Source organism: Passer montanus, unplaced genomic scaffold (assembly GCF_014805655.1).
Source record: "Passer montanus isolate IOZ18808 unplaced genomic scaffold, ASM1480565v1 scaffold97, whole genome shotgun sequence".
Lineage (NCBI taxonomy): Eukaryota > Metazoa > Chordata > Aves > Passeriformes > Passeridae > Passer > Passer montanus.
The window spans coordinates 2,315,259-2,343,118 of NW_024375145.1; the positions used below are offsets into that span (position 1 = coordinate 2,315,259).

Genomic DNA, 27,860 nt, shown 5'->3' on the forward strand with positions numbered 1-27,860 from the left:
GTCTAGTGATAGCAGTGATTCCAAACTCTCTGCCGAGAACCCAGAAAATACTCACGTGAATTCTGAACATCTAACAGTCATTTGTACTATTCCAAATTCCCAGAGGAAGAGTCCATGCCTAAAGCACACTCCTCAGGAGCCTAATCTACCACAAGCCTCTTACCTCTGCCACACACAGGAAAGAACATCTGTTAAAGGAGACAAATGCTCTCAGTCAAGCACAGAATTAAACTGCTAAAGACAGTCCAAAAGATAAATCTTGTTCCTTAAATCTTGCTCCTTAAATCTTGCTCCTTTCTGCAGTTCAGCAGATTGATGGCACTTAAAAACCCACTTCAGTTTCACTCTCTTCAAAATTAAGAAAACAATTACATTCTGGGTTTATGAAAAATAAATGAATTCATGGCCTTTCTCTCTTCCCCAGCTCAGGAGGGGCTGGGAACCAGGACTACAAGAGCTTTACTCTCCTCACTCCACGTCACTGCTACCTGCATGTCACACATGCAGACAGCCTCAGTTTTCCTCTCCCCAACACTGTCTCATTGACATCAGTGCCTGGATCAAAACTGCTCAATTTCTAACTCCTGGCAATTTCTAACTCCTAACAATGAGGGCAGGAAGTGAGGGAAGAAATAATCTCTGAGAAGTTTACACATCCAAGATATCCCTGTTTCACAGGGAAAGAGTCCCAAGTCAGCTTCAAAGCTGAATAAATTATGAAAAAGCAGTCCTCATTGAAACAAAATGCTAGGACTTTAACAAATATGCCAACATTCATAGACTGCTAAAAAAAATTTAAACTTGCACGCCAGTCTTAAGAGCTTAAGACTAATTCTCCATTTGAATATGTGAGAAATCACAGCACATGAATATATACTGAGAGAAAAAACAAGCTGCATCACAACCAGAGAGGACAAAAAAAGTACCACAACTTACTTGTCACCTCCTACAGTTTCTGATCTGCCCAGTAATAATAAATCAAACAGTTGACAAAACATGCTAACAAAGGCTTTACAGTTTTATTTTTCCTGCTTCTGTTTATAAGGTAAGGAGTTTTTTCCCTATGTAAAAGTTAATGTCTTGATACCAAGAAAATGGACAAGCATCAAGGCTCAAGACTTAATTTTTCTTCATTTAATAATTTCTACCTCAAATGGAGGGGAGGGAAAAAAAGTCCACACCCATGAATATTATCAATCAGTGTAATAATGCCACAAATGCAGCTGCTGAACACAGCATGTTTTCCATGATTTGCAGGAGAAATAATGCAGGAGAAATGATCACGTGAGAAATAATGCACTTTTGAGCCAGGTGTGAGTCTAGGGAGCTCATCAGAGCTTTGGCCTGGGAGGAAATTTATAAAAACATAAGGGCTGGGCAAGGCAAGGTCTTGCTGTAAAAAGCAGTGCTAACATTTTCAATCTAATTCATTATCCAGGGTAAGAACAGTGCACTGCACTGCATTTGGACACAGGGCTTTGAAACTGCCTCTTCCTGCCCCTGCAGCAACAACTCCACGTGCATGGGGGGACAGAAATTCCACGTGGAGAACATCCCAAACTCTGAGGGGCAGTCAGGCAGGTGTGGTGAATAAATACACTTCAGTCTTCAGCAATTTGTCAACAAAGATGCAAGCCCCATGCCTCCCTCACCTGCAATGCCACAGAAAATAATGAATGCCAGTATTGAGAACAGCAGCATGGCCTGACTGAGAGAGGACTAAACTGCCAAAAAACACCATCCAGCAACTCTTCCCGGCCACTGCAAGAGGTGATGACACTGTGAAGGAATTTTTTCCCCTGTCCATTCAAAAGGAGAGAGCTCTGACGTGCCCACCTCAGGCAGCTGGCTGCACAGACCACGGGCTGGGCTCTCAGCAGTGCAAAACTCCTCTTTGGTCAGTAAATATCTCTTCACTGATGCTTTTGGGGGTTTGTACTTGCAGAAAACAGCTCACGTGCTGGTTTTGCACTTCATTTGCTTTTTTCTTCCCTGCTGCCAATGTAACTGCTTGCAGCTTCCATTGACACAGAACATTCTCAGGATGGTTGTCACAGCTTGCCTTTCACTAAAAAATCCATGGGAACACTACAAGCTATACAAATCATGAAACCACTGCTTTTTATGATCACCAGCCCTTTAGACACTCTCCACTCCTCTGTTCCACTTAATGTGCAATGCTGTTTACTCTCACTGTAACCCTTTGGGGTCTTGCTTTTGCCACTACAACCCTTCCTGTCCTTGCTCACCTACAAACCTCAGGAGCTCTGTAAATAAATGCACATGCCCTTCACAAAAAAAAAAAAAATCCTCAACGTTAACTACATGAATGCACCCTCTGATCTGAACAACCAGCAGTCACATACAAAGACCACAAAATTAAAAGCATTTTGTACACAGTTACAAGTCAGAGTTCACTCCAGCTGAGTTTCTACTTGACTGATGACATAAATCCATAACTCTGTCCATGAGAGCAATTAGCACTGAACAGCACCATTGACCAAATGTAATAAATCCACTACAGCTCACTCTAAGAGACCATGACAGAAACTGGAGAGGCACAAACCTGCAGAGACCTCACCCAATGCAGTTAAAAGCAGAGGCCACTGCTAAACCAGAGGGCTATTAGCACTGCACTTAGCAGAAAGAGCTTGAAATTATTTTTGCAGAGGTCCTCCAACACAAATTAAAAAAGCTTCTGTTGAACACAATGATGGAGGTTCAGCTACCTGAGGGATTCCACCATGCCTGGAGAGGGAGGATGAGGTTTAGCTCTCAATGGGTCTGAAAGAGAAGGGAATCCCAGGGAGCCAACTCCAAGCCAGAGTACTGCAGCACTCAGGAGAGAGCAGACACCTGAACCCCATATTCAGAACCCTGGGGTTATCACAGGCAACAAGCTGCAGACTACCTGCAGCCTGAACCAAACAGTGCAGAGCTGGGTGCAAGAAACACTGTGGGCTAAAAGTTACTTGTGATCAGTGTGTTTCCACAGTTGTGTCTAAGAATGCTACAGAATGAAACATTGCAAAAAAAGGGCAAATGGAAAAAAGAGGAAGAACAGAGCACTCCAAAGATGCACTGAATTTTTCAACAAAACAAGGAAGGGGCAACATGAGAGCAGCAAAAATATCCCAAAGGAGCCTCAAAGACAATGTCAGGAGATCAATGCATGCCAGGTTTTAAAGCAGCCAACATGTTAAGGAGGGTAGGTGCTCACCCTTGGCTAGAAAGAACTTGGAGTACAAAACACGGTTTTCTTAGGAAAAAATGTAAGTATTTTCTGAAGGCAAGACTTTTTTCTCTACTTTCTAGAAAGAAGGAAATTAAAACCATGACAAGATTTTGCTCCAGGCGGGTCAGCACTTGCAAACAGATGTTGCTAACAGTTTGGGAACAGCACAGTACTCACCAGAACAGTTTGTCTTGAACCACTTTTTGTAACCTATTTTTAATATAAGCTTTGGTTTTGAGGGAAGGCTCTTCACTGGCCCCAGCTCAGTGTGCTTGAATAGTATTTTCTAGCCATTAAATCCACCCTAGAATAGTAGAGAATAAAAAAACCCCTTACAGAAATTGAAGAGAAGCACAGAGACTTTCAACTCTTGTCAGTGTAAAGGGGCACTGAAGCAACTTAGGGCTGCTCTCACAAAGCTGCAGTGCTTTACCTTAGCTCAACATTTTACTTCATTCTTTTGGTAACCATAAGTACAGTCTTTGTGCTGGCCACCTCACCTTGCTCACTCAGTGCCAAGCCCTAGTACACAACATCCAACACTAAATCACCCCTCCTGCAGTTTTTATAGTACAGTGGAGGAGAAAGACTCTTCTCTTCTCTTCTCTTCTCTTCTCTTCTCTTCTCTTCTCTTCTCTTCTCTTCTCTTCTCTTCCCTTCCCTTCCCTTCCCTTCCCTCCAAGCTCCAGTCTCCTGAGACTATTTTTCTCTCCCATCTCTATCCTGTTTTCATCATCCCAGTGTTTTTCTGCTGCATCCCTAACACACATAAGAGATGAAGACCCTTCTTGAACCACAAGATCTAGATCCCACTGTTTTAGTTGGAAAGGTCTTAAAGAAAATTATGGAAATGAAACTTTTTACAGCTCAGGGAAGATTCTCCACAACAGGTTTTAGAAAAGAGCTGCTAAAAGATGAAATCACCAGATACTGGGCCAATAACCAAACCTGAATACTACAGACATTTCAGTAGGCATTAAAATGAAATTACTGCTTCTACAAAAAAAACTGTACACACACAAACCTAATTAAAAGCACAAGAAAGCAGCATATTGAAATCACTTAAATTACTATGAAATACTTCAGGGCCCTCTAGTGGTTTGATCTCTGGTACGAGAAAAAAATCTACAAAGAATTGTTTTTAAAACAAGGCTACTGAGGTGTATGGCAATAATGTGTTCTATTTTTGTCACTCTCATGTAATTAAGGGCATTTGGACTGGAAAGCTGCCTAGCAAATTACCAGAAAGATGAAAAAACTACAAAGTAATCCTTGTTCACAAAATCAGCTAATGGGTAGCATTTTTTGTCTTCATAAAAATGAGAAGTCCCTCATTAACATTCTCTACTGTACACAACCAAAAAAAAAACCACAAAGAAAAAGGGAAAAAACCACAACCACTCTCCCAAATTCACACCAGAATGACTATTTCATTCAAAACTGAAATGCCAAGCTCTAAACCAGATCTCTACAGCCTCAAAACTGCATGGTTAAAAAGAAAAAAGTGAAAAACTGTAATATCCTCAAAAAACCTGCATCTGCAAGACTTCATCCCCTCTGTTCAGAACACTGCTTCATCTTTCATCACCCTAAAAGTTACATCCTACTCTGCCTTTACTGCACAGAAAAAGTGATACAGAAAACAAAAGAAAAAGTAATACAGGTAACAAATTCCCTCTTGAAACATGCCAAGAGAACTCAAAGCAAAGAGATGATCAGTCACAATACTCCCAGGTCTGTAGCCCAGTCCGAGATGGTGTGAAAGGACAAACAGGATCAAAAACCAGTTGCAAAGGTTTTCTACACCTACCTAAAGTCTTGTGTCTTCTAGAGACATCAAAACTGTGACAAACAGGGAAAAAAAACCACATAACTCTTTTAGATCCGAAAGTGCATGAGCTTGGAAATTACCCCAGCAGATCCCATGATCAGGAGTGTGTGGCAGGACCACGGCAATGACAATGTTTAAGTGCATAAATCTTTCACAGCCAGAATCAGAAACCATGAACTTCAGCCTAAATACAACTTAAGAGCAAGTGCCCAGAACTCTGAGGGATTTGGGAAGTTCTGAACCCAGCAGCAAACTCGGCCACTATGGAAAGGGCCATGACAGAGCTACACATCCAAACCTGCTCCTGGATCTCAGCTCCACCGCTGGCTCTGGGAAAGAGAACCCCTCAGAACTCACCTCATGGAGGTTATACTGTGGATGAGCTTTTCAGATTGATCTGACAGCCTGGATGGAAGGATTATTTCAACTGGCTGCAGGCGCAGAACCCGACTCTCCAGCTCCGAGCGGGAAGCGCCGTCCCGAAAACTGTCAAAAATCACTTCTCCTGTAGTTGGCTGGACTGCCTGCCAAACACATACACACACACATCCAGTGGATATTCACATCTTCAGGGACTGCTTCAGTGGCTCAAACTGTTAACCAGAAAGAAAATCAGTGGTGTAAGCTTATACAGCACCCCCACACACAGCAAAAGTGGGAAATCAAAATACCTGAATGTGCTTTTTCCCAAACCCATGACACAACAATAACCTCAAAACACTAACACAACTTTGCCTTGGGGAGTGGCAACGATACCTTACAAATGTAAATGTGCTTTTGTTACCAGTCCATCACTGTTCAATTTTTAATACTAGACAAATCTATTAACTGAAGTCTATCAAATGCACATGTAATTCGAACTGGAATTTGAACACTTGCTTCTGCTGTTCTCTCCCAGCAGCAGTATGACATGCAAACAGAGACACAATCAAGACATTTTTTAATTAATTCATTACCAGCTGACTGGGCTTTATGGTTATGACTGTTTTGCTGGTTAAACAGGACTGGGTTTAATCTTCACCAATACAAATCTGAAGTGTAAGTGGGAAAAAATCCTCTAAAGTCTCTTCCTCTAAAGAATGGTATTTTGTAGAGGAAAAAAGTGCTCACAAGCTTTAAAATATTGACCCTACAAATGTTTAAACATTGAAATTTTTAAAGCATCTGAACTAATGTATTTGGTTAAAATACTAATATGTTTTCAAGAGAAACAGCAGCAAAGCCAGTGTGATGAAAGGCCAACTATCCACTCCACACCTTTGAAGGTTTCAAATATAAAGTCATCACAATTCACACACAGACATGTTACCTAAAGTGCCTCTTTTTTGCCAAAAAAAAAAAATCAATTCCTACTCTGCCACAAAATAAAATCGGAACGACAGAACAGTCATGAATTTAACAAGGTAGCCAGCCACCTCCCCAGAAAAAAAAAACTAAAATGCACAACAAAACAACCCCACACTACCCTAAAATACTGACTCCTGAGAAACTAACTTACCATAATGCCTGTAACAATGTCACCTTTCTTCCTGTCCTTCGGGTGGTCTCCATTTTCACAGATGCAGAGGAGGTAGTTATCAGGGACATCTGCTGTTACCTCTTCAACATCTACAGACTCATCCAGCTTCAACAAAGGGTTCACATGTAGCAAACGTTAAAAAAAATACTACACAGATTTGGGTGGACTGTTCACAGGTCTTTCCAGACCTTAGTCCTGTACTCTCAGATATTAATCTAACAATCTTTTCAGCTCCTGGTATCTAGTAGACTTTGTTTGAGAAATTAAATTAAAAACATGAGGTAGACAGGATAGAGGTAAACAAAAAATGGAAGAAATTAAAATACATTGGTTAAAAGGTGTTTCTCTCTTATTTTAACATTTTTTTAGGCAAGACCTGCAGGACACTGCAGATTTGGTAATTCCACTCCATGACTTCAGAAAGCAACCACAGTAAACACAACAAACCTACAGCCCTGAGGAGATGGAACTGTTTGTAAAGACAGCAAGATGTTTTACCACTACATAAAATTAAAGGAAGTTTAATTTCTGCTGCCACTAGCTGCTCATGTTCCATCCTGGTGATAACAGCAGAATCAAGGCCTCCCAATGGTTAGTCTGTCTGAAACCAAGTTTATTTGAAAAGGATATCTTCTCCAATAAGTGTAGACTTAGTGTAGAGGGCAGTCAGCTTACGGGTGAAGAGAGAGCTTTTATTTTCTCCAGCAGCTTTCAGTGCTGCAGTTTCCATTTGTTTTATTACTCCAACCTACAGGCAGACAAACAAGAAACAAAGTTAGATCTCTGGCAATATATTATTATTTTTATTATTCTATATATCTGGTAATCTTTTAAGATGTACAAACAACAAATGCATAATTCAAGCTGGAATACATGATCAACAGAAAGGGCTCCCACATCAATCCTACTAATGAGATTATAAGGCAGTGCTTTTCCTGACCCTTTTGCTATTCCTGACTGCCCTCTCAACTTCTGTACCTGTGCTTCTCGTTCTATTTTGAAACAATTTAGCTGGACAGCACTGCTTATTAGAGAACAGTTGCTTGCATCCAATTTAGAATCAACAAGTCCTTTTCGTAGAAATGGAAGCAGAAAAAGAGGCTATCACCAGAAAGCCACAGAATTACAGGGATCCAGAACGGGAAGGAACAGAGAAAAAAACAATGGGCTGGGATAAGAAAAACAAAGATGTGAGGAATAATAAAAGAGAGAGAGGATATGTGCATTTCTCCTTATTAAATGCAAAAACCTGATACAAAAAAAAACACTGAGAAAAATAATTGTTCTGGAACTGTTCCTGAAAAAATGAAGATACTTCTCTGAATCTGCTAATGGCTCATGACACCCCCAGCACAGAGAAACTGAAACAAAGGGAAGTTGGCCATTTCTGCTGCAGGAACCAGGGATAACGAGCTGCCCACTTCTCAGCCACCAACCCAGGGGCTGGTACAAGCAGTGCAAGTCCTCTCAGGGCTGGCCTGTACTCAATTAGCAGGAGTCAGGGGTAACCTTGTGTCCCTTGGCTACGAGGCGGCGCACGTGGACGAAGAGCCGGTGGCTGGGGATGCTGGCAGTCATGAAGTTGTGATCCAGGTGACAGTAAATGTTCAGCTCCTTAGCTGCAATCTGCAACAAGAGTCAGCCAACGGGTCACAAAGTAATTTAAGAAGGTAAGGGGCTTATCTCCATGACAGCGGTGATGCACAACTACAATTAAAAGCTGGGTGACAAAGGGAAAACATTCCAGGAGAAAGCCCCTCCACCTCCCTGTCCCAGCATTGCCATAAACAGGGGATTCACTATCACAGGCTGCAGGTGTCAGGTTTTAAGGTTGCACCTTGATCTTTACCACTGTGAGGTAAACCACCCACACTGCACACACAGGGTCTGAAACACAGCTCAGCAAAAGGTCAAACGATTTTCACACCACTAGAAATGCAGCAGGAATGGAAGTATTTAGTTTGTGGTCATAAAGATGGGATTAACCTGGCCAATCAACTAAAATACTGAAAGATCAATATTGAACAGCAGTGGAAACTAAATACTTAGTAAAAAAGAGTAAAAACACTTACTGAAACGTGACATTATCATGTGTGATTTGTATGGTCTTTTTGCCCCATAGCAAAAAGGCAGGTGTTCACTGAGCAGAGGATGGGGTACTAGGCAGGACCTGCAGGCAAACACTAACCCATCTGAACTGCATATTTCTATTTCTGGGCTGTAAGTACACCAGCAAATGAGCAGACAAATTACACAGCACAAATATGATGGGGAAAATGAATTCCCAGTAACCAAGCAACATTTCTCACTGGTCTCAAGTGTGAAAATAGCACCAAACAAAGGTTGGTAGCAACGACTTTGGGACAGATCATAAGGAAAAGCATTATGAAACATTTACAAACCATCACTTTAGCATTATGTTTGTTATATAGTCCTTTCCAGTTCCTACAGATCTGCCATGTGTGGTGCCACATCCAGGCATGCATTCAGGATGGTCTCTGCACCCAGGCTACATTCATATTTTCTAACACCACTTCTTCCACTGCCTTTCAATCTGAAAGATTCCTAATGCTATATATTACAGTTATATATTTTATATATACATTATAGTAGAGTTCTGAGCCATGATACACAATTCACCTTAGAAAGTTTTTCAGCTTTAACTCTGACAAAACTCTGACTGGGAACTCACCTTAAATTCTCAATACACAAGACAGCAAGCACTACCATGTGACTACAAAATAATAAATGCCATTTTGGCAAAAAAAAAAGTGTGCAAAATGGATAGTCTTGAATTTCAGCACGCAGAGATTTTCCATCCTGATTTCAAGTAACAAAACAAAACAAAATACCCCTTAAAACCCAAAGAAGTCTCCCTTCCAGAGCTGGCCACAGACCTAGGATGACACAACATAATCCAAGTATCTTTGCATATTCTTGGAAAAAATTACCTCTGCATCTTGTCCAAAGAACCGGTATTTGTATCCACATTCCACACACAAAACAGCATCTTTGTACTTTTTCTTCATTTCTATGAACTGGAGCTCAAGTGGAGTGTAAATGCTTTTGGTTCTTTTATTAAGATTTGTATCTGAAGAATTTTGAGAATTTTCATACGACTTGAGAGACGCAGAAAACTGACTAAGATTATGTTGTAACTCCTCCTGTAAATAAAAGGTGGAAAAGTGAAAATTAGGAATCATCAACCAAATCAATCACCCCCTCCTTGGTTTGCACTGACCACAGAGCTAAAGACTGCTCTTGCAGTGAAGAGCCCCCAAACTGCAGCACAACTATTGCAGCAAGATATACAGAACACAGAATATCTGGAATGAAAAGGAATTAAAAAGTCATGAAAGTCAAAGTTAGTTAGTCCTTAGACACCTGAGGGGAAATCAGAACCCTATGGTAGCACAAGCTCTCAAAGCACAGACAATGCAGGCTGCAGAGTCTGGGCAGTCTAAACAGGCCACACATTGAAATAAGGATGAATTACTGCTCCAGTTTACAGGTGAGAAACTCCACCATGAAGAGATTACTGATGTTCCAAAAACCCACAGTAAATCAAGAAATAAACCAGAGTCTCAGTTCCCTGTCTCAGCCACCAAAACCGTACTCCTTCTCCAGTCTGCACTTCCTCCAAAAGTTCAGCAAACCCCTGAGAACAACTTAAACACAGAAAATCAGCACTTGTACTCCTTCTCCAGAACAACTTAAACACAGAAAATCAGCACTACAGTTTCTAAAACCTGAAATGTGAAATGCTCTGAGCTCACTCCATCTGCAGTTTATCATTTGCAATGACATTATGTAGCCTATTCTTGCCAAGCAACTTCAGCTCTACCACGCTGTGCTGTTCTGTATGGCCAGCAGAGTGATGGGTTCAGAAGTGAAGAGATAAATACTGGAAAGTGTTTCACTTACAGCAAAATTCCTCCTCACTTATATCACAAGATCAAGTACAGATAATATTGATTAAAAAAAATACAAACACAACACCCTCCAGAATTTGTTTAAGCATATGACTATTTAAAACACAATTAATCACGTTGTGCTATAAACTCTGCATCTGCAAACAAATCCAATAAACTTCCATTTCTTGTCATCTGACCAGGGGTCCTGTTCAGATTACAAGAAACAAAGTGAACAGACTGTTTAGTAGCAATGGTAATTCAGGAAAAAAAAAATCAAACAGAGCTTAAATCATATATACTTATATACTTTGGGTCATGGGAATGTACAAAGTGTGCAGTCAGAGAACAGCCAGGGAAAAACAGCACTTAGCTGTAACTGCAAAATCCCACAACTGCACACCACTAAGCCAGAGAACCCAGCCCAGCTCAAATGAAGCTGCCCTGCACCCAGAACTTGGGTGGCTTCAGGAGCTCAGATGTCTCTGCTGCACAATCCTCACAGACTCAGCACTCTTGGTCCAAGGTCTGTGCCAGCCAAACAGGGTGACCCTGTCTCATTTTACAGGAAACTGTCATGACAAACCACATGAAACAAGGGCATGTAAAAAGGCAAATGGAGTAGAAACAAACGCCAAAGCTGACTTGTTGAGATGGTCTAAGTTACCAGCTGGAGGAAGGTTACCAAGAAAAAGCAGGACACAAACAGCTAAAAGGACCAAGGAAGATAAGAAAAATCAGTTTTCTGGGCTCTCCAACTGACCACATCCTCATAACCTCAACCCCTTACCACAAGAGAATTCTCTTGCCACAAGCTGCTCACTTCATTTGGACACCACATCCACACAGAGCAGACCCCTCTGTTGAAGACCACAGCCCTCACACAGGGAAGGTTACAATCAGCTCTTCATACAAGCTCCTTCCCTCAAAAAGCCAGCTGCAGAGCTCCACTAAAGAGCAGCCACCACAGTAAGCCATGAGATGCATCCTAGGACCTGAGCAGCTGACCCCAAACCCCATTAACTAATGTTAACTACCCCCATAAGTAAAGGGGAAGCAAAATACTATTATTCCACTCAAGTCCTTGACTTGCACCATACATGTCATCATGACAACTTTTTCTGTGAGCTACCCATACCTCTTGCAGATGAAAAAGCAGTGATATCTTTACTAAGTAAATTTACCAGCAACTAGATGAAGCCACATCTCAGTGATAACCCTACAAAACATTTTTGCAAAGAAAACCTGTTGGAAATTTGAGAGCCCGTGTGAGGAACTGAAAGCAAGCTGAGCAAAGTGCCTCTCTGAGCATGTGTCATTAGGGGGGTACAGCTTCCCCCACAGGTGACACCAACAGGGCTTCTGTTCCATCATGGTGCTGCTGTTCACTGAGGAGCCAACGAGCCAACCTGCTCACCCTGCAAGGAGCTTCAGCAAAACACCTGTACACAAACACAGCCCTGTGGGGATCTGCTGCACCATTCCACGTCAGAGCACAGCAGCACAAAGGCAAGCTTGTGCCAAAGCTTGCTGGTTCAACTCATAACAAGCAACCCACACACCCCACAGGGCCACAGCTCTGCATACCTTCTGTGTGACCTTTGGGCTGCTGTCCCAAGATGGAAGAGGATTTTTCAGTTCTGAGCTCCTCCCAGTAGCACTGGGAAGTTTTTCTTTCTCCTGAAAGCCATCCTCCTGGAGGCTGGTGCACTGCTGGCTTGAATCACTGCAGAACTCTCTCAGCCTGCCCAGAGTTTCCAAACAGATACGGGACTTCTCACGCTTCTGAGATTCTTCTTTGGTGAAAATTCACAACAAAAATATATTAACAACTTATTTTCTAAAAGAGAACATCTATTAGAAGAACATCAGTAAGCACAGACACAACCATTCCTCACTTGTGTGCCTCTCTCTGTGTGGGAAAAGATGCATCATTATTTTTCAAACTGACAACTGCACAGCCATGAAGTTAGCTAAGAATACTGGGAATCAAGCAGATTTTCTTTCAATGCACTTATTTAAGCAGACAGTATTGCCTCTTGAGGGGGTACTAGTGATACTTCAAAGCACCACACCAACAAATTTAATACCGTTCCCACTCTGAAACTCAAGAGGCTAATTCTTCCTATTGAAATGTAATGAACTTTACATTCACTGGTTTTCATACCAGCATTAACTTATTAAATTCTCTGCTCAAAGCCAGATGGAACCCAGGCATTTCTGAGGCAATGGAGCAGCTGACAAAGAAAACCTTATTTACTGGCTGCCAATGCTGGAAGGTTTGCTAAGAGTCAACTCACTTTTATCCTGAGCCTTCAGTGGGTTACAGATCTCTGTCAGAGTAATTTGTCGTGCCTTGGTCTTCTTCTCACAGGGTGCATTGCTTTCAGTAGATGCGCTCCTTTTTGTGCCACATTTAGAAGCCTGAAACGTAAATTAAACTAGTCAGTTCAGTTACTTTTTTCTGTTTGCTCCTCTCTGAAAGAGAACAAAGCAACCTCACAGTAAGTTAAGGCAAAAAAGTCCAACCTCCCACCCCTGGTATTGCTGATGGCCAGGATGGAGGAGCTTGGAGCACCCTGCTCCTTAGATGTCTTTTGAAACATGCAGTTAGTACACTATGTAAACAGAAAATTCACCAGTTTTGCTGTTTCATCATTGACCTTTTGCAAGAAGCTTGACCAAATATGAAGAAATAACTTTTAAGTCCAACAAAACATAAACACTTTGCACAGAAGCACACAACAGGTGCTTTCAGCAGCTGGCATCCACATCTCACCTCATGACCACAGATGGTTTAACCATGGAATTTCAGTTTCCCTAGAGCTAAGCAGGAACTCCAGCCTCAAAACCTCCACATAACCACAGCCCATGAGTAGCAGTTTTCAAGTCCACTGTTAAATAACACCAAAGTAACGCTAATTAGGAAGTTTATTCTACTAGGGCAGAAAGATGTAATCACACCTTTCAAGACATATTTGGACCAAAACAGCTGACTGGAGTCACAGGTAAAAAAAGCAAACACCCTTCCAGGGCCAGAAGGGGCTGGAAACAGTAACTACAGGGAGAGTGGAAAATACAAACTCAGAATGAAATCCAGCTGCTGAGACACAGCCACTTTTCCCAGTGCTGACACAGGAGGATCTGCATCACTGCAGGCTGTTTTGGCCGTGCACCCACCAGCACTCAGACCCCGAGCCACCTGAGCTCCAGCACCTGGGACAGGAGCACGGCTCACAGCATGCCAGAGCTGCCCAAAAATGGGATTCATTCCTCAGAGTGCCACAAGCCGACTGTGACATCCTGAAAAGAGACAGCGGGTGCTCCACCAGCCCCTGCCCTCTCCAACGTTCCTGTCACAAAGACAGAGCTGGCATCTCCCCCAGCCCTGCCCCTCTGCCCCAGGGCCCGGGGCTGTCTGACTGCAGGGCTGGGTCTGCTTCTGCCCTCAGCACAGGTGGGCCTGAGCATTTCGACATTCCTGACACAAAGACAGAGCTGGGATCTGCCCCAGCCCTGCCCCTCTGCCCCAGGGCCCGGGGCTGTCTGACTGCAGGGCTGGGTCTGCTTCTGCCCTCAGCACAGGTGGGCCTGAGCATTTCCACCAGGCTGCCAGGCATGGCCTGCACCAACATCCTGACTTACATCCCTAAAACCTGCTAATTGCAGGAGCCCTTGGCTAAGGGATGCAGCTGCTGCCTGTCCCACTGATCAGGTCAGACTGATCAGGTCCCACTTCTGGCTGATCAGGCTTCAAAGATCAAACCTCAGAGAACATCCTTACTTATGGCAATCTTAGCATATTCCACACTTTGCAGAACTGGAAGGCACAGGGGTTCAACACTGGAGTGAAGCCCCAGTGACATGGACCAACATGCTGGCCGTGCCCAGATCAGCAAACCTGTGCCAAGCTCCAGCTCCTCCGCAACAGGCACACCCTGTCCCACAGAATCCCAGGATATTTGGGGCTGGGAGGTTCCCCAGGCCAGGCAGGGTGCCCTGGGCAGTGGCACAGCCCCGTGCCCAGCTGGGGCTGCCATGGCTCCACACAGGGACACTCCAGGCCCTCCCTGGGCAGCTGCTCCAGGCCTCTGCCCCTCCATGGACACAAGTTCTTCCTCCTGCTGCTGCCCCTGCCTGCCCTGCCTGGGATGGCCACTGCTGCTGCTGCTGCCCCTGGCAGCCCTGAGCAGAGCCTGCCCGTGCTCTGGCAGCCCTGGCAGATGTCTGGCTGGGTGGATGGAGGGATCCCCCTCGGTGTTCCCTTCTGCAGCCTGCCCAGCCCAGCCCAGAGCTGCTGCAGAGCCCAAATCCTCTCTGGGGCTGCCCTGGAGCCTCTGCAGCAGCTCATTGTCCTTCCTGCCAGGCTGCTCCCGGAGCACCAGTGCCCACACAGATCGCAGAGCCGGGACCGGGCAGCCAGGCCCTCAGTGCCCGTGCCCCGCTCAGGGACACCGGGATGGACACCGGGATGGACACCGGTGCAGCGGGCCGTGCCCGCCCCGCCCCGCCCTGCGCACCGTGTCGCGGGGCCCGCGCTCGCCGCCGCTCGCCGCCGCCCCGAAGAACCTGCTCAGCACCGGCTGCCCCGCGGCCCCGCCCCCCCAGCGTGCCCCGCGCGGCCCCGCCGCGCCCGCCTGCTGGTGCGCGGCGCGGGGCACGCTGGGGGCTGTAGTGTTCGAGGGGGTGCGCTGTGAGGCGGGAAAGCGGCGGCGTGGCGGGAGCGCGGCTGTGGGGTTGTTTTTTTGCGTGGGGTTTCTCTCATGCCCTGGCCTCAGGTTATCGCTCGTGCGAGTACGGCTGTGGGACAAAGGTCCCTTCTCGGCCGTGGCATCGGCCCAATTCTGTCCAACAGCCCCTCGCCGGGCTCCTGCAACATTCCCATCACGAGTGGGGGTTTTTCGTTGAAATTAGAGAACTTGCAGAAATTTAAAAAAAATAAAAATTAGAGAGCTTATTCTTAAGACACGTTGTAACGCAGTTGGTGCTTCCCCGGCAGGAAGGAGTACAAGTACTTCCAGAGAATGACGAGCACGTCCCGTGTGGAAGGTAACGTGTGGGGGGGTGAGGCACCCGAAACTCGGATTCCGCATTTCCCTGCCTGCCCTCACAAGTATTTCACCTGTTTCCCACCTGTATTTCAGCCCTTCGCAATCGGTCGGGTTAGATGAGGGAAGAAGACGAAGCAGGTATTTCAGAGCAATGCAGGTGATCTCTTAGGGAGCAGTTTTCAAGTCCTTCTTCCATCAGAAGAACGGAAAACTTGATGTAAACTTTACCTAACTAATCTTTACGCAAAACTCCAAGTTCAAATGGGAAGGTTGTCACATTAATTAGCAGGGGTGGTTTGTTTTTTTCAGTCTGCGTTAGCTTATCTAACTTGTTTGCTGTGGATCAGCCTTGGCCATTCGACCCACCCCTCTGACCCTTGTGACAGTAATTTTGCCGAGTTTTCTGAGTGCTGAGCCAAATCCATGCACCAGAAAGTCCAAACTATGGAGCAGAAATACCGCAGTTGTTTGTCAGCGTGGTCACTTTTTCATGGTTGGTTTAGGGATTTTTTTATGCTGTCAAAACTCACTTGTTTGATAAAAACTCACTTCTGGTCAGCTTCACATATTCCCTTGTTTTGATTAGGTGCCTTACTCCATTTTCTGCCTTGAAACTCTGTTTTGATTAAGCAATTTATTCAATTTTCTGATTTGAATGTCTGTTCCATAATCCACAAGGAATGTCTAATCTCAGTTTGAAACAGTTCCGAGTAAAAGACTTTGCATATGTTCAGAAGACCTGATTCAACCCTGTATGTACTAAAAAAGGGCAGAACACAACTGGCAGTTGTAAGTCTTTTTAGATGTCTGCAAGTTGCGTCTTACCTGGCAGGAATAAGCTGTGATCAAGAAAAAAGATGTTTGAAATATAATTACAAAGAAACATTTTGCTCTGTCCTGCCTGCAGATCTTTTGATGAGCTGTGATCTCAGATGCTAGGCAGGTGAAGTGCTTCATAACCAGACTTCTTAATAGATTATGCTGCCATAAATCTTCACACCAGGGATGTCACCTTTGTCTCTCTTGTGTCTCAGCCTGGAAACAACGTGGAAAGAGTGACCATGTTGGCATTGTGGGTTTTTTTCTCTTGATAAAAAGAGAAAACTTTTTGAAATATTTTTTAAAAGGAACTCCCTTTTCTCATAAAGAGGAACATTAATTTCCTTAAGAGATTTACATATGAGAGGTAATCAGGTTATGAATTATTTGGTTTGGTCAGAAATTGCATTTATGTGTGAATGTTAGAATATGATTGATCACCTGTAGCACTTTGGCTTTAGATTTAATTTGACTGGCTTTTCTCCTAGAAATTGTTGTGGGTTTGTAAATCAGTTCTCATTTGAGAACTGGGGCCTGAGCTTGTGCTTTTGCTAGCTGCTGCAGAGGGGCTTGGAAAGGCAGGGGAAGTCCATCAGTGCCTCTAAACAGTTCAAATCAATTCTCTCCTGCTCAGGTAAACAGAATGCAGTGATAATGGGTAAGAAAACGTGGTTCTCCATTCCTGAGAAGAACCGTCCTTTAAAAGACAGGATTAATATCGTGCTCAGCAGGGAGCTCAAGTAAGTATGACAGATAAGGACCCTGTAAAACAAATAAATACCTGCACCAAGAAATGTCTGTAGTGTTACAACACACAGTAGTTCCAAATGTACCATTTTTTGATACCTGTTTAGAAAGCATTTCTGCTGTTGGTTCTGAGTGTTATGACTACTGTACTCTGAATTTTTAATTATTTAGAATTCATTCACAAGGTGATTGTCTTTACTTTGCATCATGAGTACTACTTCTAGCTCTACTCACAAACCATTTGAAAATTTTCAGTAGTGTTTCTGACTCATGTATTTACCTGTATTTCTCTAGTTCCTGCTCACACTGGTGGCCCCCAAGTCCATTTTTTGAAATCCATTTTTATTAGGATTTGTGGATGAACAATCCTTTTTCAGAACTTCTTGAATGCATGAGCCACAGCCACGCAAATATTTTTAAACACAATTGTCCTCTTGTAGTGCTTTATTGCTTTGGAGGATGTTGGTAGATTTGCAGGTGATTATGTGAGAATATTGGCTTTTCAGCTGGTTTTGTTGATTGAAATATTAACGTTCTGAAATTCAAGTAAAAATCTACATTTTATTTCTTGATTATCTGTATTTAATGATCTATGTTTGATTTATAGATTGTGTTTTTATCTTATAGAGTTGTAAATTTCTCAGTTACTCTTTTTCAGAAACACTTGGAATTCCAGATTCTCAATTTATAATGCCTCCTAAATGACAGTTAAGCTGTGATCTGTTGAACAATCCTACAGTCAGATGAGACTTCTAACATAATTTGGCAATAACAGGCATTTCAAAATAATTAACTGGCGAGCTGCATGTAGTTATTTGTTAATTCAGCGAAGCACATTTTGTGTCTAGAGTGTGTGATGAATTGTCCTTGACTTATTTAGTAATAGAGCTCTGCTTTTTCTAGGGAAACCCCGGAAGGAGCACATTATCTTTCCAAAAGTCTGGATGATGCTCTAGCTCTTTTGGATTCACCAGAGTTACAAAGCAAAGTAGACATGGTTTGGATCGTGGGAGGCACTTCAGTGTACAAGGTACATTTAGCCTCCTCCTAAATTACTAATTTTCTGTGATGGGATGAGGATGAAGCTCCTATTACTGCTGCTTTAGGAGGTGCTTTCCCTTCATATTACCAGCAAACTGCAGTGATTGCAGCAGAACAGGTCTCAGAGAGTAGGATCTCAGCTCTCAAGTTCACAATTCCTGTCTAGAAACTGAACATTGCTCTTGCCAGCAGGGCCAGTGTCACACTGTTGTTGTGCTTTTGAGAGCTTTTCATAAATACCTAAATTGCTGGATTCTTCAGAAAAAGCCCATATTGTTATGTTTATTTTACTGAGCCCATGTTTTTGTATTTATTTTACTGAGATTGCTGGCTGACCCCGCAATGGGTTTGAAAAGAAAAAAAAGGAGAAGTGCTCCAGCATTTCTAGCTGGAGTATGACGCTTTGTACATGTAAATGGGGAAGAAAATAGGATTTAGAGAGAGCTGACAGGTCATGGTGTCAGCAATAACAGGAGATAACCACACAACAAAAGGTCGCACTCACTCTGCCTTCCCATCCAGCAGTGTTCCTGCTGCTCCCACTCCCTGGGTCAAGGATTGTGAAGCAAATTCTATTTAACAGTAAAAGGAGCAGTGCTGCTGTGCTGTAGTCATTACAGGCATGCTGGGAGGTGCACTGCAGTTGTTGTTGGGCACTTGGACATGAGATGTGTGATGGCAGTGCCATAATGCACCTGGTGGGAGATCAGGGCTGATACTGTGCCCTGTGCACGGGGTAGAAAGTGCATTTTCCTGGTACTTTGTGCCTTTACTCTTTGTGCTCTTCCTGAATCTCTCCTCTTTGTCTGAGGAAATGCATCTTACACAGCAGAAGCAGTGGAGTAGATTGCTAAGATTGTAAGAAGATGAGGCACCCATGGTTCCTCGTGGTGAAGTCCACCATGTGTGGCATGTGCAAACCCATTCAGCCTATAATCAGGTGTTATCCTACAGAAGAAATATCCTGAGCTCTTTGCCATGACAGAGGGTTTCTGGAGAGACTTCTCACAGAGGGCAGAGCCAGAGCCAGCTGTGAGCAGCAGCATTTGCCCCTTCCCTGCCACAGGCTCAGCTGTAAAGAGTTTTTGCCTCTGCTGCTTCTTCCAAGAGCATCTGTCCTGGAGGCTTCTGGTATTTGGAAGAAAATAATGCCTTTTTTTAGACCATTACTCACCAATACTGACATTACAAATTGGCAGTTTTGACAGAGAATAAATTGGAATGTGCTGTTTGTGCTGGTCAGTACAAGGGAATGTGTAAAGTAATAGGAGACCTGGTTACCCTGGATGTGGACAAGCATTGAGAGAGGTGGGAATGTCCATTGTGGAGAAGAGAAGGCTCCAGGGAGACATCAGAGCCCCTTCCACTGCCTAAAGGGGCTCCAGGAGAGCTGCAGGGGAACTGGGGACAAGGCATGGAGGAACAGCACCCAGGGAATGGCTGCCAGGGCCAGAGGGCAGGGCTGGCTGGGATCTTGGCAATGGGAATTGCTCCCTGGCAGGGTGGGCAGGGCTGGCACAGGGTGCCCAGAGCAGCTGGGGCTGCCCCTGCATCCCTGGCAGTGCCCCAGGCCAGGCTGGACACTGGGGCTGGGACAGGGGAAGGTGTCTCTGCCATGAAACAAGATGAGCTTTGAGGTTCTGTCCAACCCAAACCCTTTTGTTGTTCTAAAATTTCAGCTGTTTCCTCCCTTTCAGTCATCTACTCAAGACATTTCTAAGGAAAGTTTAATTACGTTAGGGAGAAATCTGACAGTTTTATACAGATTCCTGCACTCAAACTACCTTTGTGGTGGTAACTGGAAGGGTTTTATGGTGACCATACACATCTGCCAAAACTACAAGTAATATTTTTAGTGCCTTTGTTAAAGATGCACAAAGGATTTTACAGGAATATTTCCATTATGCCATGTAGAAATGTGTGGGAAATAAAATAGCAGTTGGTAAATTGAGGTGAATAATTTTATTCAGTAGTTGTAGGTATTTGGTTTTGAAGCCTTATTTTGATTTCACTAGTTTGTGTGGCTCAAAGGTTGAGACCTGGTTTTGTTCATTAATACAGGTCTGTGCTTGTCTATGACAAACCTACCCAGTTTTGATTATTCAGGCTGTTACAGGACTGTCTTACAGAAAACCAAGTCTGTTTATACTTTCTGCTGTCAAACAGAAAGGATGCTCACATGAGAGCTCCTTGCTGCCCTTTTAGACCAAGGGAAGCACTTGCAGGTGGCAGATTTGCAGATTCCCAGTGGGTTCTGCCTCCAGGGTTGGCAGGGGTCCCCAGGGCAAAGTGAGAGATGAGTGAATCTGACTCCATGTTCTCAGAAGGCTGATATATCATTACATATTATATTAGATTGGATTAGATTAGATATATTATATATTATATTATATTTATTGTTTATATTATATTATATTAATTTTCAAAGAACACTATACTAAAACCATACTAAAAATGGAGAAAGGATACAGACAGAAGGCTTAACAGGAATGATAATGAAAACTCATGACCCTCTCCAGGGCTTGGACGGTGACTGGTCATTAAGTAAAAACAATTCACATGAAACCAGTGAAACAATCACCTACCACATTCCTAAGCAGCAAAAACAGGAGAAGCAAATCAGATAATTGTTGTTTTCATTTTTCTCTGAAGCCTCTCACCTTCCCAGGAGAAGAAATCCTGGGCAAAGAGATTTTTCAGAAAATAAGATGGTGACAGTCCTGGGCACAGTGAGCTCAGTCTGGTGCCATTCCACTGGATTCCAGGGAATAGGAAGCAGACACAGAATGCACAGGATGTGAGGGTGCTCAGCTGAGGGTGTCTGTCAGAAGCTGCAGCAGCAGCCTTGCCATTGCCAGACAACACCTCCAGGGCCCACGTGGTTATTTCAGACAGTGGTTATAGTCCTGTGCAGCCTTTCAGCACAGCTCCTAGCCTTAGCACCGTATCAGCAGTTCATCACTTTGCCTTGGGGGCTCCATCCTGATCAGGGCTGTTGTCACAAGCTCTGGGAACGATCCTGCAGCCCTGCTTCTGTAGGTGGAGTGAGCAGGGAGTGTGCCATGACCTTCCAGGCCTTTGCTGGCTTTTGTTTCCACACCCCCAGGGGTGCCCTGGGCTGTTCAGGATGTCCTGGCACCTGCCCTGCTGTGCCCTCTGCTTGGCCCAGACGGCGTGCTGGAGCAGCAGCCAGACCTGCCCCATCCAGGGAGCTGGGCCAAGGAGCAGCAGATGCCCTGCTGTCTGAGTGCACGTCTGGGACACGTCTCAGCTACAGGTGGCTGAGGTGCCCTCTCCAGCCTTTAGGAACTGAGCCAAGCCAGGGTACTGCAGCATGCTCCAGATGCCATTTTGGGACAGGATGCTGCCTGCCAGGAGTGGGATGGAGGCAGGGGTTTGTTGCTGTTCACATCCTTTTGCTCCTCAGACTGCAGAAGAGGGAGGGCCAAATCTGTGAATTTTGTAAGGACACAGAGCATCCCTCTGTTGGCTCTGGCCATCTCTCCCACTGCCCCTTGGTTCTCAGGGACACGGTTCTCTCCAGGGTGTGGGAGGATTGGCATCAGCTGCCTCAGGCTCTCTGTGAGCTGTGGGGGCCAGCCAAGCCCTCGTGTAGGTCACACTGATGCTGTGCTCACACACTCTAGGAAAACCTACCTGACCTCTGCAGCAGGGAAAGGGGGAGCAGTGGGGACAGGGAGAGGCTGGGTGGAGTGTTGGTATTGGCAAGTGAGAGCAGCAAAGATTGAAAACAGCTCCATCAGTTCAGTGAGGGTTCAGAAGAACTCATGTGGGTGTCATCTTCTCGAATTTGACTGGACACTGATCCCTCATCAGGTTTAATATCTGCTAATGTAACCAGCTGTCCAGGCAGTCTCAGCTACAGGTGGCTGAGATGCCCTCTCCAGCCTTTAGGAACTGAGCCAAGCCAGGGTACTGCAGCATGCTCCAGATGCCATTTTGGGACAGGATGCTGCCTGCCAGGAGTGGGATGGAGGCAGGGGTTTGTTGCTGTTCACATCCTTTTGCTCCTCAGACTGCAGAAGAGGGAGGGCCAAATCTGTGAATTTTGTAAGGACACAGAGCATCCCTCTGTTGGCTCTGGCCATCTCTCCCACTGCCCCTTGGTTCTCAGGGACACGGTTCTCTCCAGGGTGTGGGAGGATTGGCATCAGCTGCCTCAGGCTCTCTGTGAGCTGTGGGGGCCAGCCAAGCCCTCGTGTAGGTCACACTGATGCTGTGCTCACACACTCTAGGAAAACCTACCTGACCTCTGCAGCAGGGAAAGGGGGAGCAGTGGGGACAGGGAGAGGCTGGGTGGAGTGTTGGTATTGGCAAGTGAGAGCAGGAAAGATTGAAAACAGCTCCATCAGCTCAGTGAGGGTTCAGAAGAACTTATGTGGGTGTCATCTTCTTGAATTTGACTGGACACTGATCCCTCATCAGGTTTAATATCTGCTAATGTAGCCACAGGGCAGTAGTGATGCCCCCAGGGAAGCTTTTGGGCTTCTGACAGCACAGACGTACCAGGTTAATTTGCTTGGATAGTAGTGCAATGTCATCCATGTGCACTGTTCTGGATCTCCTGAGCTCCAGGAGGAGCTGGGGTTGGTGTTGTCTGCCTGGATGAGGAAGGAGGAGCCCAGCAGTGGGTTACAGCAGTTATGGAGCTGTTACACATCATGGCAGGCACTCTGATTCTGTGAGAGCACTTGATGTTTGGAAGGCTGTCTGCTGGTTTGTGAGTGCTTCCTGTGTGCTGGGGGTTTGTGGTGCTGGCTCACTCTTTGGTGCTGGCCCTGGAGTCCCTCACAGCTTAAAGCTCATCAGATGTACTGGAGCACAGCTTCTGGCTCCGTTTCATCCCCAAGACATTTCCTTCATGGGTATCAAACCTGCTCCCACATACAACTCAAGCATGGTGAGTGGGGACAGTTGGAAGATTCATTAACAGGTGAACAGTGATCTTGGAAGTCTCTTCCAACCTTAGCAATTTTACAATTGTCCACCAACCTTCCCCATTCTACAGTGGTGATTTCAAAACCAGGTTTCTGTTCTGAGTTAAGACACTGCTGCACCTGTGTGGAGGTATTGTCTCTTGAGAGGTTCAGGTCTTCGCCTTGACTCTGAAAAACAGTGCTCTCTGGACATCCTGGGTGGGTCAGAAGCCCAAAAAAGGGTTTAGGCTGGAAAGGGCTTGAAGGCTCATGTCATTCCAAACCTCTTGTGATGGACTGGGACACCTTCCACTAGACCACGTTACTCTGAGTCCACGCAGTGTAAGTTGTATCAGTCTCTTTTAACTGCATTTAAGCTGTGTGGTTTAGATGGGTCAAAAACAACATAGATGTTTTACTAGGAATAGCACCTCTAAGTCCATCCAATATTAAATGTGATGTTAAAAGAAAAACCACAAACAAAACCAACAACAAAAACACACACATACAAATCCACAAAAACCAACAGACCCAGATGTCAGCTTCCTTATGTGTATGGTGTGGTTTTACGATGTGTGAAGTGAGTCTATCAGCATTCCACCAGCTCAGCTCTGTGCCTCCTCTGATTTCTCTTCCGTCCCAAAAAAAAGGTGAAACCAATGGAGTGGGCTGGACAGGGCAAGACTGAATTGAATATCAGTGAGGACCTACTCTATTCCTTGTGGAAAGGACAGCATTACGACAAAACTCTTTTGCCCCCCTGCCATGTCCTCAGCAGTATTTCACTGAGGCAGTGTCAGAGTCCTGAACAGACTCCTTTGGAGGTTCCAGCTGTGGAGGGTTTTGTGTTTGATACAAAATTCACTTATCTGAGGTTTTATGAAGTTGCTTCTGGAGAACAGGGAGGACCAGGTGTTCCCAAGGGAGCAGGAGCTGTCCCCATGGCAGTAGCTGGAGTGGCAGGGCTCGGGGTGGTGGGACAGCTCCATGAGGCAGGGTCTGGCCCCATGACCATAACCAGCTCAGGCACAGCCTGGGGGTGACCAGGCTGGGGCTGGGTCAGGATGGCAGCCAGTGGCTGATTAAGTGTGTGCTGAAATCCCAAATCAGGAGAAAGTTGCCCTGAATGGAGCAGAGAACCATGGAGAACCGTGTTTGTCCTTGCCCCTTGCACTGGGCACTCCCAGCTGCTGAGGAGCAGTATGTGGCCCAAAACCAGCCTGAGCCTGTTGCTCTTCCCCAAGTTCTTCTCTGTTTGCTGTTTACTGGTCGTGGGCCACCTACACACACAGAGCCCGTCTGGCAAACTGAGGAAGCATCTGCATTTCTTCTGTGAGTGTGGGGACAGTGACACAGCTGGCTGGTTCATTCAGCTGATGAAACCATGTCCCTAGAACAGAGGTCACCATCTGGTCTCCCTGGGATTAAATTTAACTTCCTCTGCACCGCCTGTGGTCGGTCCCTCCCTGTGCTCCTCCCTGGCCTGTTGTGGTGGTGGAGAGTTCTTGATGAAGCTGGATTCCCACAGGGTTGGGTAGGAAGTTGGCTTGTTCTTCTGCTACAAAGCAAAAGTGTCTCTGTTTACAGAACACATGTTTTTATTTGTGAGGCAGATTATTATTCTGTCGTTTTGCAGGTGTGACTCTTCTTACCTCCCTGTCCCTAAACAAAGAAAAATACTAGTGTTTGTGTACAAACTGGATGGACACCAGTTCAGTGCTGTTCGATGCTTGTGTGCTGTGACTTACCTCTTTCATTTCTAACTGTTCTCTAGTAGAGCAGCTTTTCTACAAATTAGCCTCTCAGCAGTGGTTAATTAATTTTATTGGATTCCATTTGTTATTACTTGGTTCCAGCGCTTGTTGAAGTAGTACCTAATAGCCTGCTGCATGGTGAGTCACCTTCCACAAAAAGCATTGCTCGTTGCCAGTTTAAGCGAAGGAGAGGAACAGCTACAAGCTTTTCAAAAATGTATTGTAACCAGCCCTAGTGTAGCTTTTCATGGGTTATTTTAGTGCCCACAGGGTCTGGAAGAGCTGCCATTTTTCAGTCTCACGACAAAATCTATATTCCAAACTCCCGAATTTGTTGGTGAAAACCTCACCTAACAAACATTATCTTAGAACATTTTAATCCAAGGACCTTGGAAATGTAAAAGCTTTCAGCACATGTTACCATGTTGCCACAATCCAGAGATCCAACTTGGAAGTTAAACTAAGGGGTAGATTGATATCTGGAATTCTAGAAAATACAGCACAAATCCCTCGCAGTGATATTAAGCATCAGAGCAGATTACTTTGTGGTGTGGGCATCTCTCACCACTTAAACCTTCCTGTCTCCCAAAGAGGTGTGATTCAGAAATTGCTTGTTGCTACTGGGCCTACTGTTCCTTTCTTCTCACAGGGCTATTCAAATTTTGTTCTTAACTTCTGTCAGATACCCCAGGCTCTGAGAATAGGTATTGCTGCCACTTACCAGGTGGAACTGACACAGGGTGAAATTATCCCTTTAGAAAGTGCTCTTCAGCAGAGTCTAAAAGAGGAGATTCAGAGTGTAATTTTCACGGCTTTGCTGAAAGCTTGTGATACATAAAATTGTGACTGAGTTTGTGTTGTTTCTAAAGGCAGCAATGGAGAAGCCAATTCATCATCGATTGTTTGTGACAAGAATCTTGAAAGAATTTGAAAGTGACACATTTTTTCCAGAAATTGACCATAAAGACTACAAGCTTCTAACGGAGTAAGTACCAGAATGTGTATCAGGCCTGTCGTCAGAATAATCTAATTTGAATGTTTTAAGGGTTATGTTAAGGCTGTGTTGGTTTGAGTTTGAGGTGAATTTCTTCACAGAGTCATACTTCACTTACAACCTGGAATGGCACCACACTCTGCACAGATTTTCTTGGAAGTTGCTGTGTTCTTCAACTTTCCTATGGTCTTCACAGTGAAGAATTGTCTATGTCAGTTTGCTGCAAAAATAGCTTTTTCTTATTGTTTCCTGGTTTAGAATTACTCAAATATTTACTAAGCTTTGTAACTCTTAGTATGTTGTTAGTAAATAGTATTTGGCATCTGAATGTCTTTGACAAATTGCCAAATACAAATTAAGTTGACTTGACTGGAGAGGCTTGAGCTTTATGGATTTCTAAGGTTATTCCTTCCCTCTTGAGAAAATTGCTTCTTCCTTACAAACATAGTAGGAAAAGGTGTACAAAAACTTACAGTTTCTGCCATTCACTGTGGTTTCTTGTGTATTATCCTTGTCATACTCCAGTTGTGCTTTTATGTTCTCTGCAACAAGATTACATCAAACAGGCACTGAGGAGCAGCAGAAATTCAGGCATCTGCCTCAAGAACCAGGGAGGACCAGACCTATTCTCCTCCTGCTGCTCCTGTTTTGGCTTTCAGCTGCCTACAGACCAGCAACAGAAGAAATAGAAAGCATGAGGAGTGAAGCTCTCCTCGGGGGCACAGGAATGGATTAGCACAGCTCTGGGGGAGGATAGGCAGGGGCAGGGAAGAGGGATGCAGGACAGACAAGGTGGGTGGGGAGGATGAGTCACCTTCTCCAACTGCAATATGTTGTGAACTACTCTGTGCTCATTTGAGTGTCCTGAGATCTGACCCAACGCTCCCTCTCGGCTGTTCCTAGCTATACGTTGTTTTTGGCCAATGTACTGAAATGAACATTGGTGTTAGAACATGATTTTGTAAAATAACGGGTTATTTCCTCGCTGAAGTGGAAACCTGATGATGCCAAACCTTACCAAATAAATTTAAAATGTATCTCTCCCTCAAAGTCAGTATTACTCATACAAAATCCTTCTTCTTTCACGGGGAGATGAAAAGATTTTTTTGAAAGCGTCTATTAATAAGAAGTGGTTTAGAAAACCTGGAATATAGAGGAACTCTTTCTATGGTAGCAATCACCTGTTTAGCAATCTCTTGCAGACTTGTAGAAAGCCTTGTCCTTAGCATTTGCTCTAGACCAACTTAGGAAAAGCAGGGCAAGGGAAAAAAAACAGTGTTCCATAATCTCTTCTTCTTTAGTTGGTACTTTGAATAACATACTGGAGGCTTTAATGAAAATGTTGGGTATTTCTTTAAGCCAAAAACAGGGGTGTTGTTTTGTGTCAAGAGTGCTTTCTTGATCTAAAAGATGTGCTTATAAATCTTGGATAGTAGTTAATATGAGTCCTAAAAATGGATACCTGTTCTAAAAGACAGTGTTTTCTTTTTTTTTTTTTCAAAACATCTTGCTTTTCTGGTTGATTGGATAAATCACAGGTAAATCATAATGATATTCTTACCTGTTTACTGGCTTTTGCTTTTTCTTCTCCTCTCTCCCTAGGTACCCAGGTGTCCCTGCTGATGTCCAAGAAGAGAATGGGATCCAGTACAAATTTGAAGTGTATGAAAAAAGTGTTGTGGCACAATAAGGGAGGCATTTTGTACTTCTGTGTAAGGGCAGGTGTTTTAAACCAGGAAGTTTTACTGAGTGTAAAGATACATTAAAATTTTGAAGAAAATCATGCCTGATGGTAAAATACTTCAGAAGTGAATGGTTCCAAAAAGCACACCCCACACTTTGAAGACACACCCTGCAGAAGGGGTTCTGAGCAATTCCACAACAAAGGTTGCAGGAGACCTTTCACTGATCTTACAATCCACGGCAGCATCCCTGACAATTCCACGGATAAGGAAAGGCATTAGGCTGTGTCAGAGCTTTTCTACTGAAACAAAGGGTTTTGGTATCTCTCTGCTTGTTCA

At 44.4% G+C, this 27,860-nt stretch overlaps 2 protein-coding genes across 3 annotated transcripts in view; one reads left to right on the plus strand and one right to left on the minus strand.

Moving 5' to 3' along the window:
- The window catches only part of MSH3 (mutS homolog 3), a 94,164-nt gene extending 78,783 nt beyond the window's left edge, over nt 1–15,381 (minus strand). Inside the window, exons 1-9 of the mRNA XM_039696352.1 lie at nt 15,295–15,381; nt 15,017–15,187; nt 12,797–12,920; nt 12,084–12,292; nt 9,537–9,749; nt 8,095–8,211; nt 7,216–7,333; nt 6,565–6,710; nt 5,424–5,590 (exon numbers count right to left, since the gene is read on the minus strand). Coding sequence (XP_039552286.1) covers nt 5,424–5,590; nt 6,565–6,710; nt 7,216–7,333; nt 8,095–8,211; nt 9,537–9,749; nt 12,084–12,292; nt 12,797–12,920; nt 15,017–15,187; nt 15,295–15,381 — 1,352 coding nt within the window. The remainder of the gene's footprint in view (nt 1–5,423; nt 5,591–6,564; nt 6,711–7,215; nt 7,334–8,094; nt 8,212–9,536; nt 9,750–12,083; nt 12,293–12,796; nt 12,921–15,016; nt 15,188–15,294) is intronic.
- DHFR (dihydrofolate reductase) lies at nt 15,209–27,619 on the plus strand. 2 transcript variants are annotated; one of them, XM_039696340.1, is made up of 5 exons: nt 15,209–15,545; nt 17,001–17,106; nt 18,017–18,143; nt 25,715–25,830; nt 27,442–27,619. In XM_039696340.1, exons 1-5 carry the CDS (start codon nt 15,521–15,523, stop codon nt 27,527–27,529), a joined length of 462 nt encoding a protein of 153 aa, XP_039552274.1. In that variant the 5' UTR covers nt 15,209–15,520; the 3' UTR covers nt 27,530–27,619. The 2 variants fall into 2 exon arrangements, with proteins under 2 accessions (XP_039552274.1, XP_039552275.1); XM_039696341.1 differs by lacking the exon at nt 15,209–15,545 and adding an exon at nt 15,662–15,685.
- The last annotated feature ends 241 nt before the right edge of the window (nt 27,620–27,860 follow it).